The sequence below is a fragment of the Helianthus annuus genome, chromosome 2 (assembly GCF_002127325.2).
Source record: "Helianthus annuus cultivar XRQ/B chromosome 2, HanXRQr2.0-SUNRISE, whole genome shotgun sequence".
Lineage (NCBI taxonomy): Eukaryota > Viridiplantae > Streptophyta > Magnoliopsida > Asterales > Asteraceae > Helianthus > Helianthus annuus.
This window is the reverse complement of record NC_035434.2, coordinates 161016509-161034211: the sequence shown is the minus strand read 5'-3', so window position 1 is coordinate 161034211 and position 17703 is coordinate 161016509. Positions and strand designations below refer to the sequence as shown.

Genomic DNA, 17703 nt, shown 5'->3' with positions numbered 1-17703 from the left:
TTATTCACAGTTGACACTTAGAATACGTATATTCACATACTTTGCATGTTTGTCAACTTTAGTCCTTCTATAATATTTCTTCCACACGTTTAAACATTTGACACGTGTGCACACATTATAGGACGTGAATTTCCGAGGTGTTACATCCTCACCCTCTTAAAATAAATCTCGACCCGAGATTTACTGAAATAGGTAAGGGTACTTTTCTTTCATCGTGGATTCAACTTCCCACGTGTATTCGGGACCTCTACGAGCATCCCATTTGACCTTTACAATAGGTACGTGCTTCCTTCTAAGCTTCTTCACCTGTCGATCTTCAATCGACAAAGGTTTTTCAACAAATTTCAAGCTCTCGTCTATATGCACATCTGAGTGTGGTATGATTAGTGACTCGTCAGCGGTGCACTTCTTCAGGTTGCAGATGTGGAACACATTGTGAATCCCACTGAGCTCTTCAGGTAAGTTTAGCTTATAGGCAACTGATCCGACACGTTCGATAACCTCGAAAGGCCCTATGTATCTCGGGCTTAGCTTGCCTTTCTTACCAAACCGCATCACCCCCTTCCAGGGTGACACTTTAAGTAGGACTTTGTCACCTACTTCGAAGTGAAAATCCTTACGCCTTGGATCAGCGTAACTCTTCTGCCTATCCCGGGCAGCCTTGAGACGGTCACGAATCTGGACAATCTTATCCGTTGTTTCGAACACTATCTCTGGTCCTGATAACTGGACATCTCCAACCTCCGCCCAACACACTGGCGATCTACACTTTCTACCGTACAATGCCTCAAAGGGTGCAGCCTTAATGCTGGTATGGTAGCTATTGTTGTAGGAGAACTCGATTAATGGTAGGTTCTTATCCCAACTATCACCCAAATCGATCGCACATGCACGCAGCATATCTTCCAATGTTTGAATAGTACGTTCACTCTGACCGTCAGTCTGTGGATGATAAGCCGTACTAAAATTTAAACGTGTGCCCAAAGATTGCTGGAAACTCTTCCAAAAATGTGACGTGTATCTGGTATCTCTGTCAGAGATAATAGACACAGGTATGCCATGCAAGGCTACAATCTTATCAACGTATAGCTGGGCTAACATATCTGAGCTATAAGTCTCCTTGATGGGTAAGAAATGTGCTGACTTAGTCAGTCGATCAACTATAACCCATATTGTATCATTTCCTTTCCTCGTCTTGGGTAACTTGGTAATAAAATCCATAGTTACGCACTCCCACTTCCACTCGGGAAGTTCAGGCTGTTGTAGCAAGCCTGATGGCTTTTGATGCTCAGCTTTGACTTGCGCACAAGTCAAGCATTTGGCTACATGGGCGGCTACAGACTTTTTCAAACCTATCCACCAATAATTTGCCTTTAGATCTTGGTACATCTTATCAGCTCCAGGGTGAACGGAATATTTAGAATTATGGGCTTCCTGGAGGATAACATCACGAAGTCCTCCATAAATTGGAACCCATATTCGCCCATTCAATCGTAAAATTCCGTCTTTGCTAAGAGTCAACTGCTCCTCAGTTACTCCTAACTTTTCATTTGGATAATTAGCTTCCAACACAGCTTCCTTCTGTGTAGCTAACAATCTTTCCATCAAATTGTTCCTTACTTCAATGCTCTTGGCATTGATTCGGATGGGTTTCACCCTTTCCTTACGACTTAGGGCATCGGCGACTACATTTGCTTTGCCGGGATGGTATCGGATTTCACAATCATAATCATTCAAGGTCTCCATCCAACGGCGTTGCCTCATGTTTAATTCTTTCTGATTAAACAGATGCTGGAGGCTCTTGTGATCAGAATAGATCACAAACTTGATTCCATAAAGATAATGCCTCCACAATTTCAGTGCGAACACAACGGCACCCAATTCCAAATCATGGGTGGTGTAATTCTTTTCATGCACCTTTAACTGTCGTGATGCATAGGCAATAACCTTGCCTTTCTGCATAAGCACACACCCCATACCGGTGTGTGAAGCATCGCAGTAAACTACGAATTCTTCAGTGCCTTCAGGTAAAGTCAGTACAGGAGCGTTGCTCAACTTCTGCTTGAGAATATCGAATGCTTCTTGCTGCTTAGGGCCCCAAACGAACTTAATCTTCTTCTTAGTTAGAGAAGTTAGGGGTGCAGCAATCCTTGAAAAATTTTCGATGAAACGCCTGTAATATCCTGCCAATCCCAGGAAGCTACGTATCTCCGTAGGTGTCTTTGGCTCTTGCCAATTCATAACAGCTTCTACTTTAGCGGGATCCACTTGGATACCACTCTTACTGACCACATGTCCAAGAAATTGGACTTCTCGTAGCCAAAATTCACACTTAGAGAATTTGGCATAGAGCTTCTCCTGTCGTAGAAGTTTGAGAATACAACGAAGGTGTTTCTCATGGTCAGCTTGGTTCTTAGAATAAATAAGAATGTCGTCGATGAAAACGATGACAAATTTATCCAAGTATGGCTTGCAGACGCGATTCATGAGATCCATGAACGCGGCTGGTGCATTAGTGAGCCCAAAAGGCATCACTAGGAACTCGTAGTGTCCGTAACGAGTCCTAAATGCAGTTTTGTGAACGTCTTCATCTTTGACCTTCAATTGATGGTAGCCTGACCTCAAATCAATTTTTGAGAAGTAACTTGCCCCTTGCAGCTGATCGAACAAATCGTCGATTCTGGGCAGAGGATACCTATTCTTGATCGTGACTTTATTAAGCTCGCGATAGTCAATGCACAGACGCATCGACCCATCCTTCTTCTTGACAAACAAAATTGGCGCTCCCCAAGGAGATGAACTAGGTCTAATGAAACCTTTAGCCAGCAATTCATCTAGCTGCGTCCGCAACTCCTTCATTTCTGTGGGTGCCAACCTGTATGGTGCTCTAGCAACTGGTGCCGCTCCGGGGATAATATCGATCCTGAATTCGACTTGTCTATCTGGTGGTAGACCAGGTAGATCTTCAGGAAACACTTCTGGGTATTCAGAAATGACAGGGATGTCTTCTAACTTTGGTTTAGGCTCGTCAATGATCACTTGCGCCATGTAAATGACACACCCCTTCTTCAAACACTTGGAAGCCTTGAGCATAGTCACCTGCTCAGGCAGCCCATACTGGGTATCTCCCCGAATGGTAAGGGGCTCTCCAGACGGAGTCTTTATTACCACTTGCTTCTGGTTGCAGACAATTTGGGCCTGGTTATGAGATAACCAGTCCATACCCAGAACTATGTCAAAACCAGCCAATTTAAACGGAAGTAGAGACAGAGGAAAAGAATGGTTCTTAATGGATATAACACATCCATCTAACATAGTTGAGACGGGTTCTATGGTTCCATCTGCTAACTCTACCTCATAATTTACTTTTAAGGCTTTGACAGGTAATTTCAGCAATTCACAAAATTTATGATCTACGAAAGACTTATCTGCTCCTGAATCAAAAAGTACTCTTGCAAAGACATCATTTACAAGGAATGTACCTGTTATGACATTATCGTCTTGCACAGCCTCTTTCGCATCCATTTTGAAGACTCTAGCATTAGTCTTCTTAACCTCCTCAGGCTTCTTGTTGTACTTTGGGCAGTTGGTCTTGATGTGCCCCTTTTCATTGCAACGGTAGCACGTTGCGTCTTTTATCTTTTTGCAATCCAGGGTTTTGTGATCCGTGGACTTGCAAATTCCACAAGCAAAGGGTTTTGACTGAGTCTGAGAGTTTGACTCCAGTCTGCACTTTCCATAGTGCTGCTTCTTGCAAATTTTACACTTGGGCTTTTCACCAGAATTATGCCCATCCTTCCTCGACTCCGACCCTTTCTTGTTGTCACCGCTCCCACGGTGCTTCTTGTTCGACTTCCGCGAACCATCGTCTTCACGCTTCCTTTTCTCGGCCTCCTTATTCCTCAGCGATCTCTGCCTGACCGCATCCAGAGTGAGGGATAAGGAAATGTCAGCTACAGACCTGAAGGTAGCTGGCCGAGAAGCTTTTACGCTTGCCTTGATTTCCGGGGATAAACCTCCGATAAAGCGAGCGATTCTTTTTGGTTCCGGGGTTACCAGGTAAGGAACCAACCGGGACAGCGTATTGAAGCTTGTCAGGTAAGCTTGACAGTCTAGGTTCGTCATCACCAACGATAGAAAGTCAGATTCTATCTTCTCCACCTCATGTTGAGGGCAGTAGTTATCCTTGATTAGGGCGACAAATTGATCCCACGACATATTATACAATGGGATTTTTCCGGTGGCCTCAATCAGAGATCTCCACCATGCTAACGCTTCACCCTTGAAGGATTGTGACACAAACTTAACTACATCCCTTTCAGCGCACCCGCTGATATCTACCACCGTGTCCATCTCGTCCAGCCAAGTCATACAGTCGACGGCCCCCTTTTCCCCAGTAAAATCCCTGGGCTTGCAAGACACGAAGTACTTATAGGTGCAACCCTTGTTACGGGGTTCTTGATGCAGTACTAATTGTTGAGATGGGACACTTTGATGGTTGGTGGACTGACGGTCATCACCATCTTTCTTGGGTCCATTCTCTTTGGGAGGAGGCTTGCTATGAGCCTCAGAATGTGTCTTGGGCTTTGAATGTGGTGCAGAGTGGGTCCTACTTCGAGTACCACTGTATTCCTCATATTGCCTTTCCAAAGCCTGTGTAACAGCGCCGTCTATGATCGCTTTTAATTCAGCACCCGTTAACGTAATCTGGCCGTTCCCATTTTGCTCCACTGGATGGCTATTTATTTCATTTGAGTCAGCCATTTGGATTGAGCTGTTGCAGAAAACAAGGACAATGTTTTATTTGGGAGTTTTTAAGGAATTACCCCTTAGGGTAACTCGTTAACCATGGTAATCAGAGACCATATTTGGTTAACTTATTAATCGTATTAATTTAGGATTTCAATTAAAATTTATCCTAATTGTAAACAATAACAATATATATTAGCACATAAGGCTTAGTCACATGGACAATTTGAATTTTAAGCTATGATTTCAGAGAATCAAGACTTTTAAGGTTTGAACCAGGTTCTTTACCCTCATCAGACAGGGAGTCATAGCTACTTCTGCCTTATGGTTCATATGGAAGTGAGCTGGGCTCGTAGGCATCATATTACCACGTATGGTAAATTATGACCATCTTAATTGATGCTCTCAACCCATGATTCAGAGATCATATAATTGGGTTTGGAATCTTCTAAAGAATCCTTATATATATAAGAATGACATATGATTTTAACGAATCACTTCTGCCAGGAGTGTTAACATGTTTTAAGATGTTAACAGGGATTTGAATCTTTTAAACGGGTCTTACCATCTTGGCCCGGTCTTTCAATTGACTCGAGGGCTAGGTTTCACACTTAAGATTCTTAATTAATATTTAAATAGGCAGATTATTTTCAAAAGGAATGAATATAAATTAATTATGCACATAAGGCAAACATGAAATTTTTATAACACAAACATTCCATTAATTATACATAGGTTACACGCTGCCCTAAACGGGTTTTTTTTTTCAAACAACATTTACCCACGCAGGGGTTTAAACAAATACTTGCCCACGCAGGGGCTCAATAACACACATACCCACGCAGGGGTTTAATAGCAACACATGCCCACGCAGGGGCCTAATAACATAATAGTCCACGCAGGGACTTACACAATAAAATACCCTCGCAGGGGTTGACAGAAAGATAGACCCACGCAGGGGTCAAATTAAACATACATACCTACATACATACCCACGCAGGGGTTTATACAATAAGATATGCCCACGCAGGGGTTTATACAATAAGATATGCCCACGCAGGGGCTTAACAACAGTTGGAAGGAGTCAGCGGTCCTTCTTGCTCTTCCCTTTGATCAAGCTTGTCAGTCCCTGGAAGAACGTTTCTCGCTCCCTTCGCTCCCTGTGAAATTCTCGCTCTACATAGTCCAATCTTTGCAGAATTTCTTCATGCTCTGGTGGGGAGAACCTTGGTGGTTGCGATTGTGCCCGAACAATAGGTCTGGGAGGTATCGGGTACCCATGAGTTGGGTATCCTACTCCCCATGGATCTCCATAGGGTCCTTGAGTGTTATAGTTAGCCGTTACCATGTACGGGTCTGCTTCGGCATAGTTGTAGTTGTTGTGCACTGGCGGTTCGAACGGATTATACGCCATGGAACTCGTGTATGCCGGAATTGGGTTATCAAAACCCATAGGCGGGGGTTGCGGTGCAACTGGTTGCGAAGGCCCACCCATTTGTGGATCTTCTTGATGTGGCGGGTAGTGGCTGGCACTTGATTGGCGTGGAGAACTAAAATGAAAGTCTCCTGTTCGCACAGAAATGCGCGCTCCGGTTCTCCTACGCCTTGGTGGTTGCGGGGGTGCCGGTTGAACTGGTGGCGGAGGAGGTGGTGGCGTGACTGCCACGAACCTTGGATCCTCAGGGGAATCTTGTTGCTGCTGTTGCTGCTGCTGAGGCGGCGAATGGCGAGGAGGCGTATAGTACCATTCGTGCCTGGTAAACATGGCTTGAAAGCTATCAGGACCAACATAGGGCGATCCGTGAAAGGAAGATCCGTCAGAGATCTCTATCGGGTGGTTTGGTGTGCCACTGGCAGGCTCGACAGGGTCCGTATCCTCGTCCATGTCGTCCGCATGATCTCCAGAGAAATGATCTTCTGGACCTAATGGGTTAAAATTTCCTGGTTCTTGTAGGAAGTTTGCCGGGTTAAACCGGCCCCTAAAAACTGGTGTAGGGTCACCGAAGGAGTTGTGCGATAAGGATCGCTGTAATGGTATGTATGAAGGTTGAGGGTTGCTGGCCTCGTAATCCGATCGTGGCCCATAAGGGTTAGGAGGTGTTGAACTGTGCGAGACCGACCGTCGAGCTGGCTCAAAGAGGTTCCTCCGGTTCTGCTGGGGATCGTCACTCTCCGTGGTGGATGGAGCTCTCGCATTCGAGGGTCCAGCTTCATCATTATTGGGGGCGGTGATTGGCCCCTTGCCCCTTCCTCTTCTCCTGAAGAATCTTGGTGGCATTTTGGTAATTCCTGTCAATATGGCATGAGATAACCAAACAAAATATATGCAAAAATAAAGGTCAAATTAATAGCAGAATTTGTCCTAGGTTTTAAGTCTAGACTCGAAGTTTAGGGTTGTGCAATTGTGTAACTGAGATTAAACACAAAAGGCTAGTGTTTAATTCACTCAGCGTTGGCTCTGATACCAACCTGTCACACCCCGATTTCCACGTGTCACCGGTGGGCCCGGTGGGGGAGTATCGTGACGTGGTTGGCAACGTAATAGTCAAACAACACAATTTAATAATGCACAGCGGAAGCAAATTTAAAATAAGGTACAACCGAATTTATTTATTGTAATCAAAGTCACAATATCCGGTGTTTATCCACAGTAGGATCGAAACAAAATAACATTTATAGTTCAACAGACTTCTGGCATCCTAAGCTTGCGAGACTTTTTATTGATGCTTAAGAGACAATCCAGCCAATTTCGCTTAGTACCTGCATTCAGTCTTTTTGGGAAAATACGTCAGTTTACACTGGTAAATACAATCAACCGACTCATTTTGGAAAATGATTAAAAATTGGTTTGGATGCACAAGGCATAAACATTTATTTAACTTGGGAGAATTATTTAACATTATAATCTTGTGAACGAATTACATGTTACTTATGCGTTCAGTAGCCCGGATCTTGTCCGGGTTAAAGATCAATAGACACACCACTTTAAGTGAGTTATACACGGGAGTACGCCTACACCCCGTGCTCAGGTCGTGGCCATCTCGTAAGATGATGCCAAGGATATCCGGGACATGGTCATTAACCCCCCAAAGGCTGTAAAGTAAACAAGACTGTTTAAACGAGCCGATCAAATTATTCAACTACCCACTAAGCGTGGAGATTCGATGCTCGATCAAGCGGTACGCTATGTACCGTAACCCAAGCCCGTATAGGGAAAATAAGTTGAGAGTATTTACCTGATGCAAGTATTAATCACAATAAGCAAAATGCACGTAGCTTTTACTGGTTCTCCTAATCTGGAACGAAGGTTTAATATAACCTATTAGAATACTAACGGGTCTTTAATTAAGCTTAAGCTTAGACCGGTCAGTTTTAATGATACGGTTCGTACGCACGATTAAGCGAAGACCGGATAGAATATGATTTAGACCCGACAAGTTTGATGACTTGTTTAATATGAGTTTACTATTCACATTCTGGGTTTTGAGATAAAAATGATATCGTTTGACCCGTTTCGGCTAGTTTATGCAAACTAGTTACATAAACCGAACCGAACGCGTATAATGCATAACGGGTAACCGAAAGGGTCGCGAACAAGTTTCCTAAGTTAATACGCTTTAATTATGTTGTGATATCATTATGATATCTTCCATAATGCCCATAACGAGTTTAATCCCTAAATATGCCCCGTAGGGTATTTCGGTCATTTTAAGGGTTATAAAAGAGATTTATAATACTTCTGAGATACGGGTCTGATTTAATCAGCAAAATTATTAATTTTAACAGACCACAACAGTTGGTGAAGAGTCTCATTTCCCAAAATGGCTTTAAACCCAAATTATGCGTTTAATACGCGTATGAAGCCGTTTTAAGCGACATACGGTTTAAAATACCATTCTGAGTTTTCTGATCAGCATAACAGGCTCAAAACACTCTATTTATTATTTTAAATCAGTGGCAATTGGATTGGTATCAAACGGACTCGTAAAACTCGTTTTATGGCCTAAAAGGTCATATTCGGTATTAACCGAATTAATGCGATAAGCCTAGCTTAAGATCAGTTTAAAAATAATTAAAAATCTTCAAAAATCCCAAAATATTATTTAACATCAGTGGGTAAAAGTTTTGGTATCGAAAATCGGGTTTAGATAGGCTATGCGCTAATCGCGCCGTTTAATTAATAAAAAGCTTATTATTTACGCTAATGCGCGTATCTCTTAATCTAGACTTCCGATTGACGTGAAAATTTACGTACATGTTTAATGATCAGTAACTAAGATTATTGTACTTCCACATTTTCAAAATTCTCGTTGTATGGTCATAAGGGCATTATGGTCCAATTTAAGCGATTAACGGAAACGTGTGCATGCATCGGATAATCAACGAAACAAGTACAGAGACTTATCCTATCATGCAACCCTACCCTAATGAAGCACTAAGGCATCTTCGAATCAAACTAAAGCGGGTCAGAACCGAAGTCAAAGCAAAAGTCAAGGTTTTGCGCCTTTCGGTTCCGAACCGGGCTTAAACAGAAATTTGTCGAGTCAGGCAAGCGTAGACAAGTTTTTATACTTATTACTATGTTATATTAAGGTTAAAACAGGTTACACACCTCTCGGATCATTAATCGTGCATTAAATCGTATTTTGTAATTCTGTTGACTTTTTCGGTCAACGTTTGACCCGACAAACGACCTAGTTAGGTCTGGAATTGGTACTTGCCCTTATAAGGGTTTGATACCCATATAATTACCTATCTAACGGTACGTTTAATTTGACATACGACTGAGCTATCGACACTTAATCACGAAGTCAACCGTTAAGCACGATATATTGACTTTTAAGCTATTTATAAAGCTAGAATTAATTTAGAAGGGTTAGGCAACTTACTAGATGATTAATGGTTGATTAGGAAGGCCCTTGATCTGCTTGTAAGCTCCTCCAATGCTCAGATTGCTTGTAAATGGTGTGAGGAAAGGTTGTGACTTGAAGGTCCTTTATATAGTGGATTAAGACACCATAGATGATTGACAAACATGTCTAGGACACCCCACAACTTATTGACACATGCCCTAGTGTTCTAGGGGGTGTTTTAGGAGCCAATGGGTGAAGAATGATCGATCAAAATGGAGTAACATGGCTGTGGCAGACAAGGGATCAAAAAAATAAAGTTTCTGACCAGATGTAGCAGTCGCGTAGCGCTACTGCATGAGCAGTTAGTGCTCGCGCTACGCGAGCCCCTAGGGTCATCCAACAAAACTTTTATTATTTGCAGTTTTGGTCCCTGGCTCTTCAAACTTTGACTAGGCACTTGTTTATTGCAGTTTGAGCCCTCGTAATTGATCTATAAGGGCCTCAAGACATATACCCACTTTGTTAAGTCCCCGGGTAACTTTATTGTTACCCGAAAAGGCCTAATTTTCAATGTTGACACTTTAACCCCTCGCACACGAATCAGATCACAACTTTCTCATACGTTACCGAAACTTTACGAAATTTAAACCGTGTATTCTAGTGAGCATAATTAACCGTTACAAGGCTTCGGGTTTGTCAAAAGGTCACTCAGAGGTATACTTTAAACATGTTGACACATTTAGCCCCTGTAATTTGAACTCTCTCACTTTTAGCTTCGTATGATCCATGATTTATTCGTTTGGAGGTATGAGCATCGTGTAGGGTTAATGTACATTATGTTTATTCACAGTTGACACTTAGAATACGTATATTCACATACTTTGCATGTTTGTCAACTTTAGTCCTTCTATAATATTTCTTCCACACGTTTAAACATTTGACACGTGTGCACACATTATAGGACGTGAATTTCCGAGGTGTTACATTCACCCACTCCCAATCTTGCCTGTACAACCTCGGATCATTCTCCTCCACGGAGCTTAGTTGCTCCAACTTCTTCGGTATTAAACCGGAAGAAGACCCAACCCCGGATGATGAAGCTTGGCCTGTAGTCTTTTGTCTCTTGCTTCCCGCCATAACTACAATCACAAACAAGCAAACATCAATATAAATTCAACCTTCATTAACTCCCAAACTTTGAACATGAGGTATGATGTTGACATTTAAATTAACAAGTGAATGTAAAATCGCCTCTTTAAACTTCCAAAGTCGCTCACTTTATCGTAAACTTATTAATTTTCTTGTTAATCTTACAATCTCTTATAATTTCAACAAAAGTCAACATCACCTTCATGTTCAATCATGTTCATAACAGTATAATCACTTCACTATGGTTACGACATACTCAAATTCCATTCAAAACAACTAATCTTACTCAAAATCATGCTAGCACAACATACATTGTCTAAACAACCTACTCTTAAACCAAAAAGTTTAAAATTTCGGAAGAAAAACACTAACATATGATAATCAAGCACTAATTTAAGAAGCATCCATACCTTTGTTGTTGTTAAACAAGAAGAACTAAGAAAAGATGGCAAATAAGCAACTTGATGAACACCCTTTCAAAAACCCTAAAGAACACGCCCAGAAATCTCGCACAATAGCAAGAATTGATGAAAACCGTGTTGGGGGTTTTGTTCGTCTTGAAAAATTACCCAAGATGGACCCAAAAATCAGTGGATTTGGTGGAGAATTGAGAAAGTTATGAGAGCTTGAAGGTTTTAGGGTTCTTGAGGGTTTGAGGAGGAAGATGAAGAGAAAAGGGTTATGTTGGGAGAGAGAAATCAGAGATTCTTGTGATGAAAAGTGAGGTGAGATGATTGGGGACCGAATTTGTGGTCTATAGTGGGTTTGGATGAGGTTTGGTGAGGTGAAAAAGGTTTTTAAATCAATTTTGTTTATGTAAAAACGTGACTGATGCGGCGCACAAATAGCAACCCGTCGCCGACGGGTCCCAGACCGTCGCCGACGGGTGAGGGAAATGATACCTGGTGCCGACGGCCTAAGTACCTGGATACGGGGAATTTTGGCCCGACGGCCTTTTCTGTTGCCCGTCCCGGACGGGACTACACCCGTCGCCGACGGGTTGTAGTTTACCCATTTTTTAATTTTTTTTTTGAAAAATGAAGGAAAATTATGACTTTTTAATAAAAGGCCTATGTACACTAAAAATTCCTAAAAATTATTAAAAATGTTTTTGTGATTTTTATAAGTTAAAACAAAACTTACGCATAGCATGGACGTCGTTGACGGCCCTACCACCCCCCAAAAAATTGTGTATTGTCCTCAATACACATAAACAAGTCTAAGAACATACCTTGTATCTTCATGACCCATTCGTAATGTCTTGACTTCACACAATCAAGAAGGATTAGTAGGAATTGAAAACGATAATCCTCGAAACACCCAAACAATTAAACAAATATACATAACTTTACACAAAGTGTTACCGGTCCTTTTCATTCGACCTCGTAAACCGGGAAACTTACCACGAAGTTTACCGATTCCTTGTTTGCATTCACTTTCTCGTTACCCTCGAGAAACGGTTTTAGCCGATAACCATTTACCGTTTGCCGCACCCCATCCTTCGGGTCCTCGATAGTAACATCACCCAATTGTCCGACCCGGGTGACAACATAGGGTCCCATCCACTTGCTTCGGAGCTTTCCAGGAAAGAATTTGAGCTTTGAATTGTAGAGCCACACCTTTTGACCTACTTCAAATTCTTTCTTCCTCAACTTGGCATCATGCGCTCTCTTCATTCCGTCCTTGTATTGAGATGCGTATTCGTATGCCGTCTCCCTTAGCTCCTCCAATTCACACAACTTGAGCTTCCGTTCCTTACCTGCATCATCATATTGCACATTAACCTCTTTGATAGCCCATAACGATTTGTGCACAAGTTCAACCGGTAAATGGCAGTTTTTACCATAAACCAACCGGTAAGGTGTAGTGCCTATGGGTGTCTTATGTGCCGTTCGGTAGGCCCATAAAGCATCGTTCAATTTAATTGACCAATCCTTACGGTCCGCCCGCACGGTCTTTTGCAAAATCTGTTTGATTTGCCTATTTGACACCTCAACTTGCCCGCTTGTTTGCGGGTGATAGGGGGTAGCAATCCTATGGTCAACACCAAACCGTTTTAAGAGTTTGCCAAACCGAAAATTTTTAAAATTAGATCCTCCATCACTTATGATGACACGAGGAATCCCAAACCTTGAGAAAATATTGGTTTGGACAAAATTGCATACTACGGAATGGTCGTTTGTCTTGGTGGCTATTGCTTCGACCCATTTTGACACATAGTCAACGGCCACCAAGATATACAAATTGCCATAGGAATTGGGGAATGGGCCCATGAAATCAATACCCCATACATCGAAAACATCGACTACAAGGATTGGTTGCATGGGCATCTCATCCCTTTTTGAGATGCCCCCTAACTTTTGACACTCTATGCAATTTCTGGCAAACTCGTTTGCGTCTTTGAAAATAGTAGGCCAATAAAGGCCACTATTCAACACTTTATGACCCGTTTTGTGACCACTAAAGTGACCACCACATGCAAAAGAGTGTAGATGTTGCAGCACGCTCGGAATCTCTTCGTCATCAATGCATCTCCGTATAACTTGATCCGCACACTCCTTCCACAAATGCGGTTCTTCCAACCGATAGTATTTGATTTGGGACATGAAGTGTTGCCTTTTCCGTCTATCCCAATGTGCCGGCATATCACCTGTAACAAGATAATTGACAATGTTAGCATACCGTGGCAATTTATCTAATTTCATTATATGCTCATCTAGGAAAGACTCATTGATCTCAAAGGCTTTCGGATCATCTTCTACCATCAACCGGGACAAGTGGTCCGCTACCACATTCTCAATACCCTTCTTGTCCCGTATCTCCAAATCAAACTCTTGGAGCAACAACACCCATCGGATCAATCTCGGCTTCGCATCTTTCTTCTCCATGAGGTACCTAACTGCAGTGTGATCAGAGTAAATAATCACTTTACTACCCCATATATAAGACCGAAATTTATCCAATGCATATACCACCGCAAGTAGCTCTTTTTCGGTGGTTGTGTAGTTCAATTGTGCATCCGAAAGAGTCTTACTTGCGTAGTATATGGCAACGGGTTTCTTGTCAACCCGTTGTCCCAACACGGCCCCCACCGCATAATCACTTGCATCACACATAATCTCAAAAGGTAACGACCAATTTGGCGATTGCAAGATTGGGGCCTCCACTAACTTCTCTTTTAAATTGTTAAAAGCATTTTGGCAATTTTCATTAAAATCAAACGGTTGGTCTTTTAACAACAAATTACATAAAGGCTTCGTTATATCACTAAAACCCTTAATAAACCGCCGATAAAACCCCGCATGACCTAAAAACGACCTAACACCCTTAACAGTCGTGGGATAAGGTAAAGTAGATATGACTTGTACTTTAGCACGATCAACCTCTATCCAACGACTTGAAACCACGTGCCCCAACACAATTCCCTCTTGAACTATAAAATGGCTCTTTTCCCAACTTAGGACCAAACTAGTTTCAACACATCTTTTTAATACTTTATCTAGTTGGTCCAAACAAGTCTCAAACGATGATCCAAAAATTGAGAAATCATCCATGAAGATTTCCAAAGACTTTCCCACCATATCGGAGAAAATACTCATCATGCACCTTTGGAAGGTGGCGGGAGCATTACATAATCCAAACGGCATCCGCCTAAATGCGAAGGTACCGTAGGGACATGTAAATGTAGTCTTTGCTTGATCTTCCGGATGGATGGCAATTTGGTTATAACCGGAATAACCATCTAGGAAGCAATAAAATTTTTGCCCCGATAATTTCTCAACTATTTGATCAATAAAAGGTAAAGGAAAATGATCTTTGGAAGTTGCGGTATTCAACTTCCTATAATCAATACAAATTCGCCACCCGGTTACCGGCCGGGTAGCTACCTCTTCACCTGCGTCATTTTTTACGACTTGTATACCGGCTTTCTTGGGAACCGTCTGTGTTGGGCTCACCCATTGGCTATCCGAGATCGGGTAAATGATACCCGCATCAAGCCACTTCAACACCTCTTTCTTCACGACCTCCCGCATGTTCGGATTTAACCTCCTTTGTGCATCTCGAACGGGAGTCACATTCTCTTCCGTGATGATTTTGTGCATCACCACCGAGGGACTAATACCCTTCAAATCCGCAATGGTCCATCCAATCGCCGCCCGATTGGTGACCAACACTTCCATCAACTTTTTCTCTTGCTCTCCGGTTAAATTTGATGCAATGATAACCGGGAGAGTGTTGCCCTCTCCAACATAAGCATACTTGAGATGCTTCGGCAATGCTTTCAACTCCACTTCCGGAGGCTCCACTAAAGACGGCTTCAATTTAGTATCAATGCTCTCCGGTAAGCTTTCAACTTGGTGCGTCCATATCGGTTTTCCTTCTCTAACCGCAAGCACCTCTAAACTCCTCACTTCCTCGTCCATGCTTTGCTCCACCTCCACCTGTGACCTGTCAAACATATAACAATCCTCCATTGTGTTTTCCCCATAAGCGATTGTGTCGCAAAGAGGTATACACGTGTCAACAATGTCTGCCATAAAGCATTCATCGTCAACTGGAGGGCTCATAAGTCCGGAAAAAACATGCAACCTCAACCTCCGGTTTCCAAATGTCATGTCAACCGTTCCCGTTCTGCAATCAATTTGAGCATTTGCAGTTGCTAAGAACGGTCGACCCAAAATCACCGTAGGTTGTTTGGTTGGGTCCTTAGCCACATAATCAAGTACAAGAAAGTCCACCGGATAGTAAAAATCCTCGATTTTCACTATCACATCCGAAACAATTCCACGAGGTAGTTTGGGTGTCAAATCGGCTAACACCACAGTGGTGTTTGACGATTGAAGTGGACCAAACTCGTATTGGTCATATAAACTACCCGGTAGAATGCTTACACTAGCACCAAGATCTAGAAGTGCCCGGTTGATTTTAAAATCGCCCACTTGAATTGAAATGATAGGCGCACCCGGATCTTGGAGCCTAGGTGGAAGTGCACCCGAAAGAATCGAACTCACATTTTCGGTTAAATCTAATTTTTTTGGAAATTTGTGAGTGCGTTTTTGGGTACACAAATCTTTCAAGTACTTAGCATACGACGGTACTTGTTTAATTGCATCCAAAAGAGGTAAATTGATTTTTACTTGTTTGAAAATTTCCAACAACTCTTCTTGTTGTGGACCTCTTTTGTTTACAACCTTTTTCGTTGGTCCCTTCAATGCTTCGGGATAAGGGGCGGTATTAGCCTCCACACCCTTTTCCTTAGCCTTGGGGACGGGGATGGTCACAACGGGAGTAACATTATTCTTTTTCAAATCATTTTTATTTTGACCCGTTTGACCATCCTCAAGCTCTTCATCACTAGCATCTTCCACTACCCCTTCAACAAATTGGGGTGACGGTGTTTTGACACCATTATCAATAACTCGACCACTACGTAAAGTAACTTTATTAATTGGTACCTCAAATGTGTTCCTCGAGCTCGACCCTTGATGCTTAGGGTTTATGGTGGTGTCACTTGGAAGCTTACCCATGCCTCCCTTTAATTGGGCCACTTCTTCCGCTAGTTGACCCACTTGTTTCGCCAATGCCTCATGTGCTTTGTCTCGAATCTCATTTGCCTTCTTTATTTCTTTGACATCACTGTGAGTCTCCTTTTGCATGTTGAGCAAAGCATCCATCTTGGCACTCAAGTCATCACCACCGGTTTGGTTGTTTAACCCACTTCCGTTACCGCCTTGGTTGTTGTAATTCTTTTGGTACCCACCTTGGTACCCTTGGTTGTAATTCCGTTGGTAGCCTCCTTGGTTACCACCTTGGCGGTTTTGGTATGATGACCCGCTTCCTCCTTGATTACCCGATTGGAAATTCGGGTTCATTTGATTTGAAGCATTGCCATACCGAAAGTTGGGGTGATTTCTCAAACCCGGATGGTAAGTGTTGGAGTTCATGTCATATTGTTTTCTATCTCCATACACTTGGTTGACTTCTTCGGTGTAACCACTCGAACCCATTGAACATTGCTCGGTCGCATGCCCAATATCTCCACATTCTTCACAAACCGCAAACTGAACCGCATTCACCTCTGTCTTCTTTTTCAGTTGAGCTATTTCCCGTTCTAAAGTGGAAATCCGGTCTTTGGAATCGAGATCGGGAAGTGACCGGCAAACTGGATGTCTTTTTGCTCTATCGGCCGATTCTTTTTCCTTAGATCGTTTGCTCATCCTTTCCAAAAATTCCCAATCATCATCCTCATGATTGCTCAAGAGGGTGCCATTGCTTGTCGTCTCAAGCCGATTCCAAGTTGCATCATCCAAACCCCGTACAAAGCATTTCACCAACTCCCATTTTTCTATTTGGTGATGTGGGCATCTCCTCATTAGCTCTTTGAATCGGGTAAATGCTTCATGTAACGGTTCACTCGAAAGTTGACGAAACGACCGAATTTCATCTCTAGCATCGTCGGTCTTGGCCATGGAATAGTATTCATCCAGAAATGCTTGTTGCATTTGTTCCCAAGTTCGAATACTATTGGCCGGAAGTGTAAGGAACCACTGTTTTGCCTTGTCTTTCAACGAAAATTGAAATAACCGAAGCTTCACTTCCTCTAGTGCGAAACTATGCCCTCCAATAGTATCACAAATGGAAGAAAACTCCATTAAATGCGTGTACGGCTCATCATTGGACCTCCCGTTGAAATGAGGAAGTATGTTGATGTAATGCGGCTTACAATCAAACATCCTCCTTTCGCATACTATCGGAGAATTATTCTCGGTCACTATCGGTCGGAAACGATCATTTACTCCCCGTGGAGGTTGTTGACGACGTTGTGGCCCATTAACTTCTTGATCGACCGGTCTTCGATTATCCCTTCTCTCACCTCTTTGATCCCCCCTTCGATTATCCCTTGGGTTACCACCCCCCACAAAACGAGGAATCCGGTTAGGGTTTACATTGT

At 42.6% G+C, this 17703-nt stretch overlaps 1 protein-coding gene across 1 annotated transcript; it reads right to left on the bottom strand.

Moving 5' to 3' along the window:
- Positions 1 to 5833: 5833 nt before the first annotated feature.
- LOC118486381 (extensin-like) lies at positions 5834 to 7027 on the bottom strand. Its single transcript, XM_035982777.1, has one exon. It carries the CDS (start codon positions 7025 to 7027, stop codon positions 5834 to 5836), a length of 1194 nt encoding a protein of 397 aa, XP_035838670.1.
- Positions 7028 to 17703: the final 10676 nt, after the last annotated feature.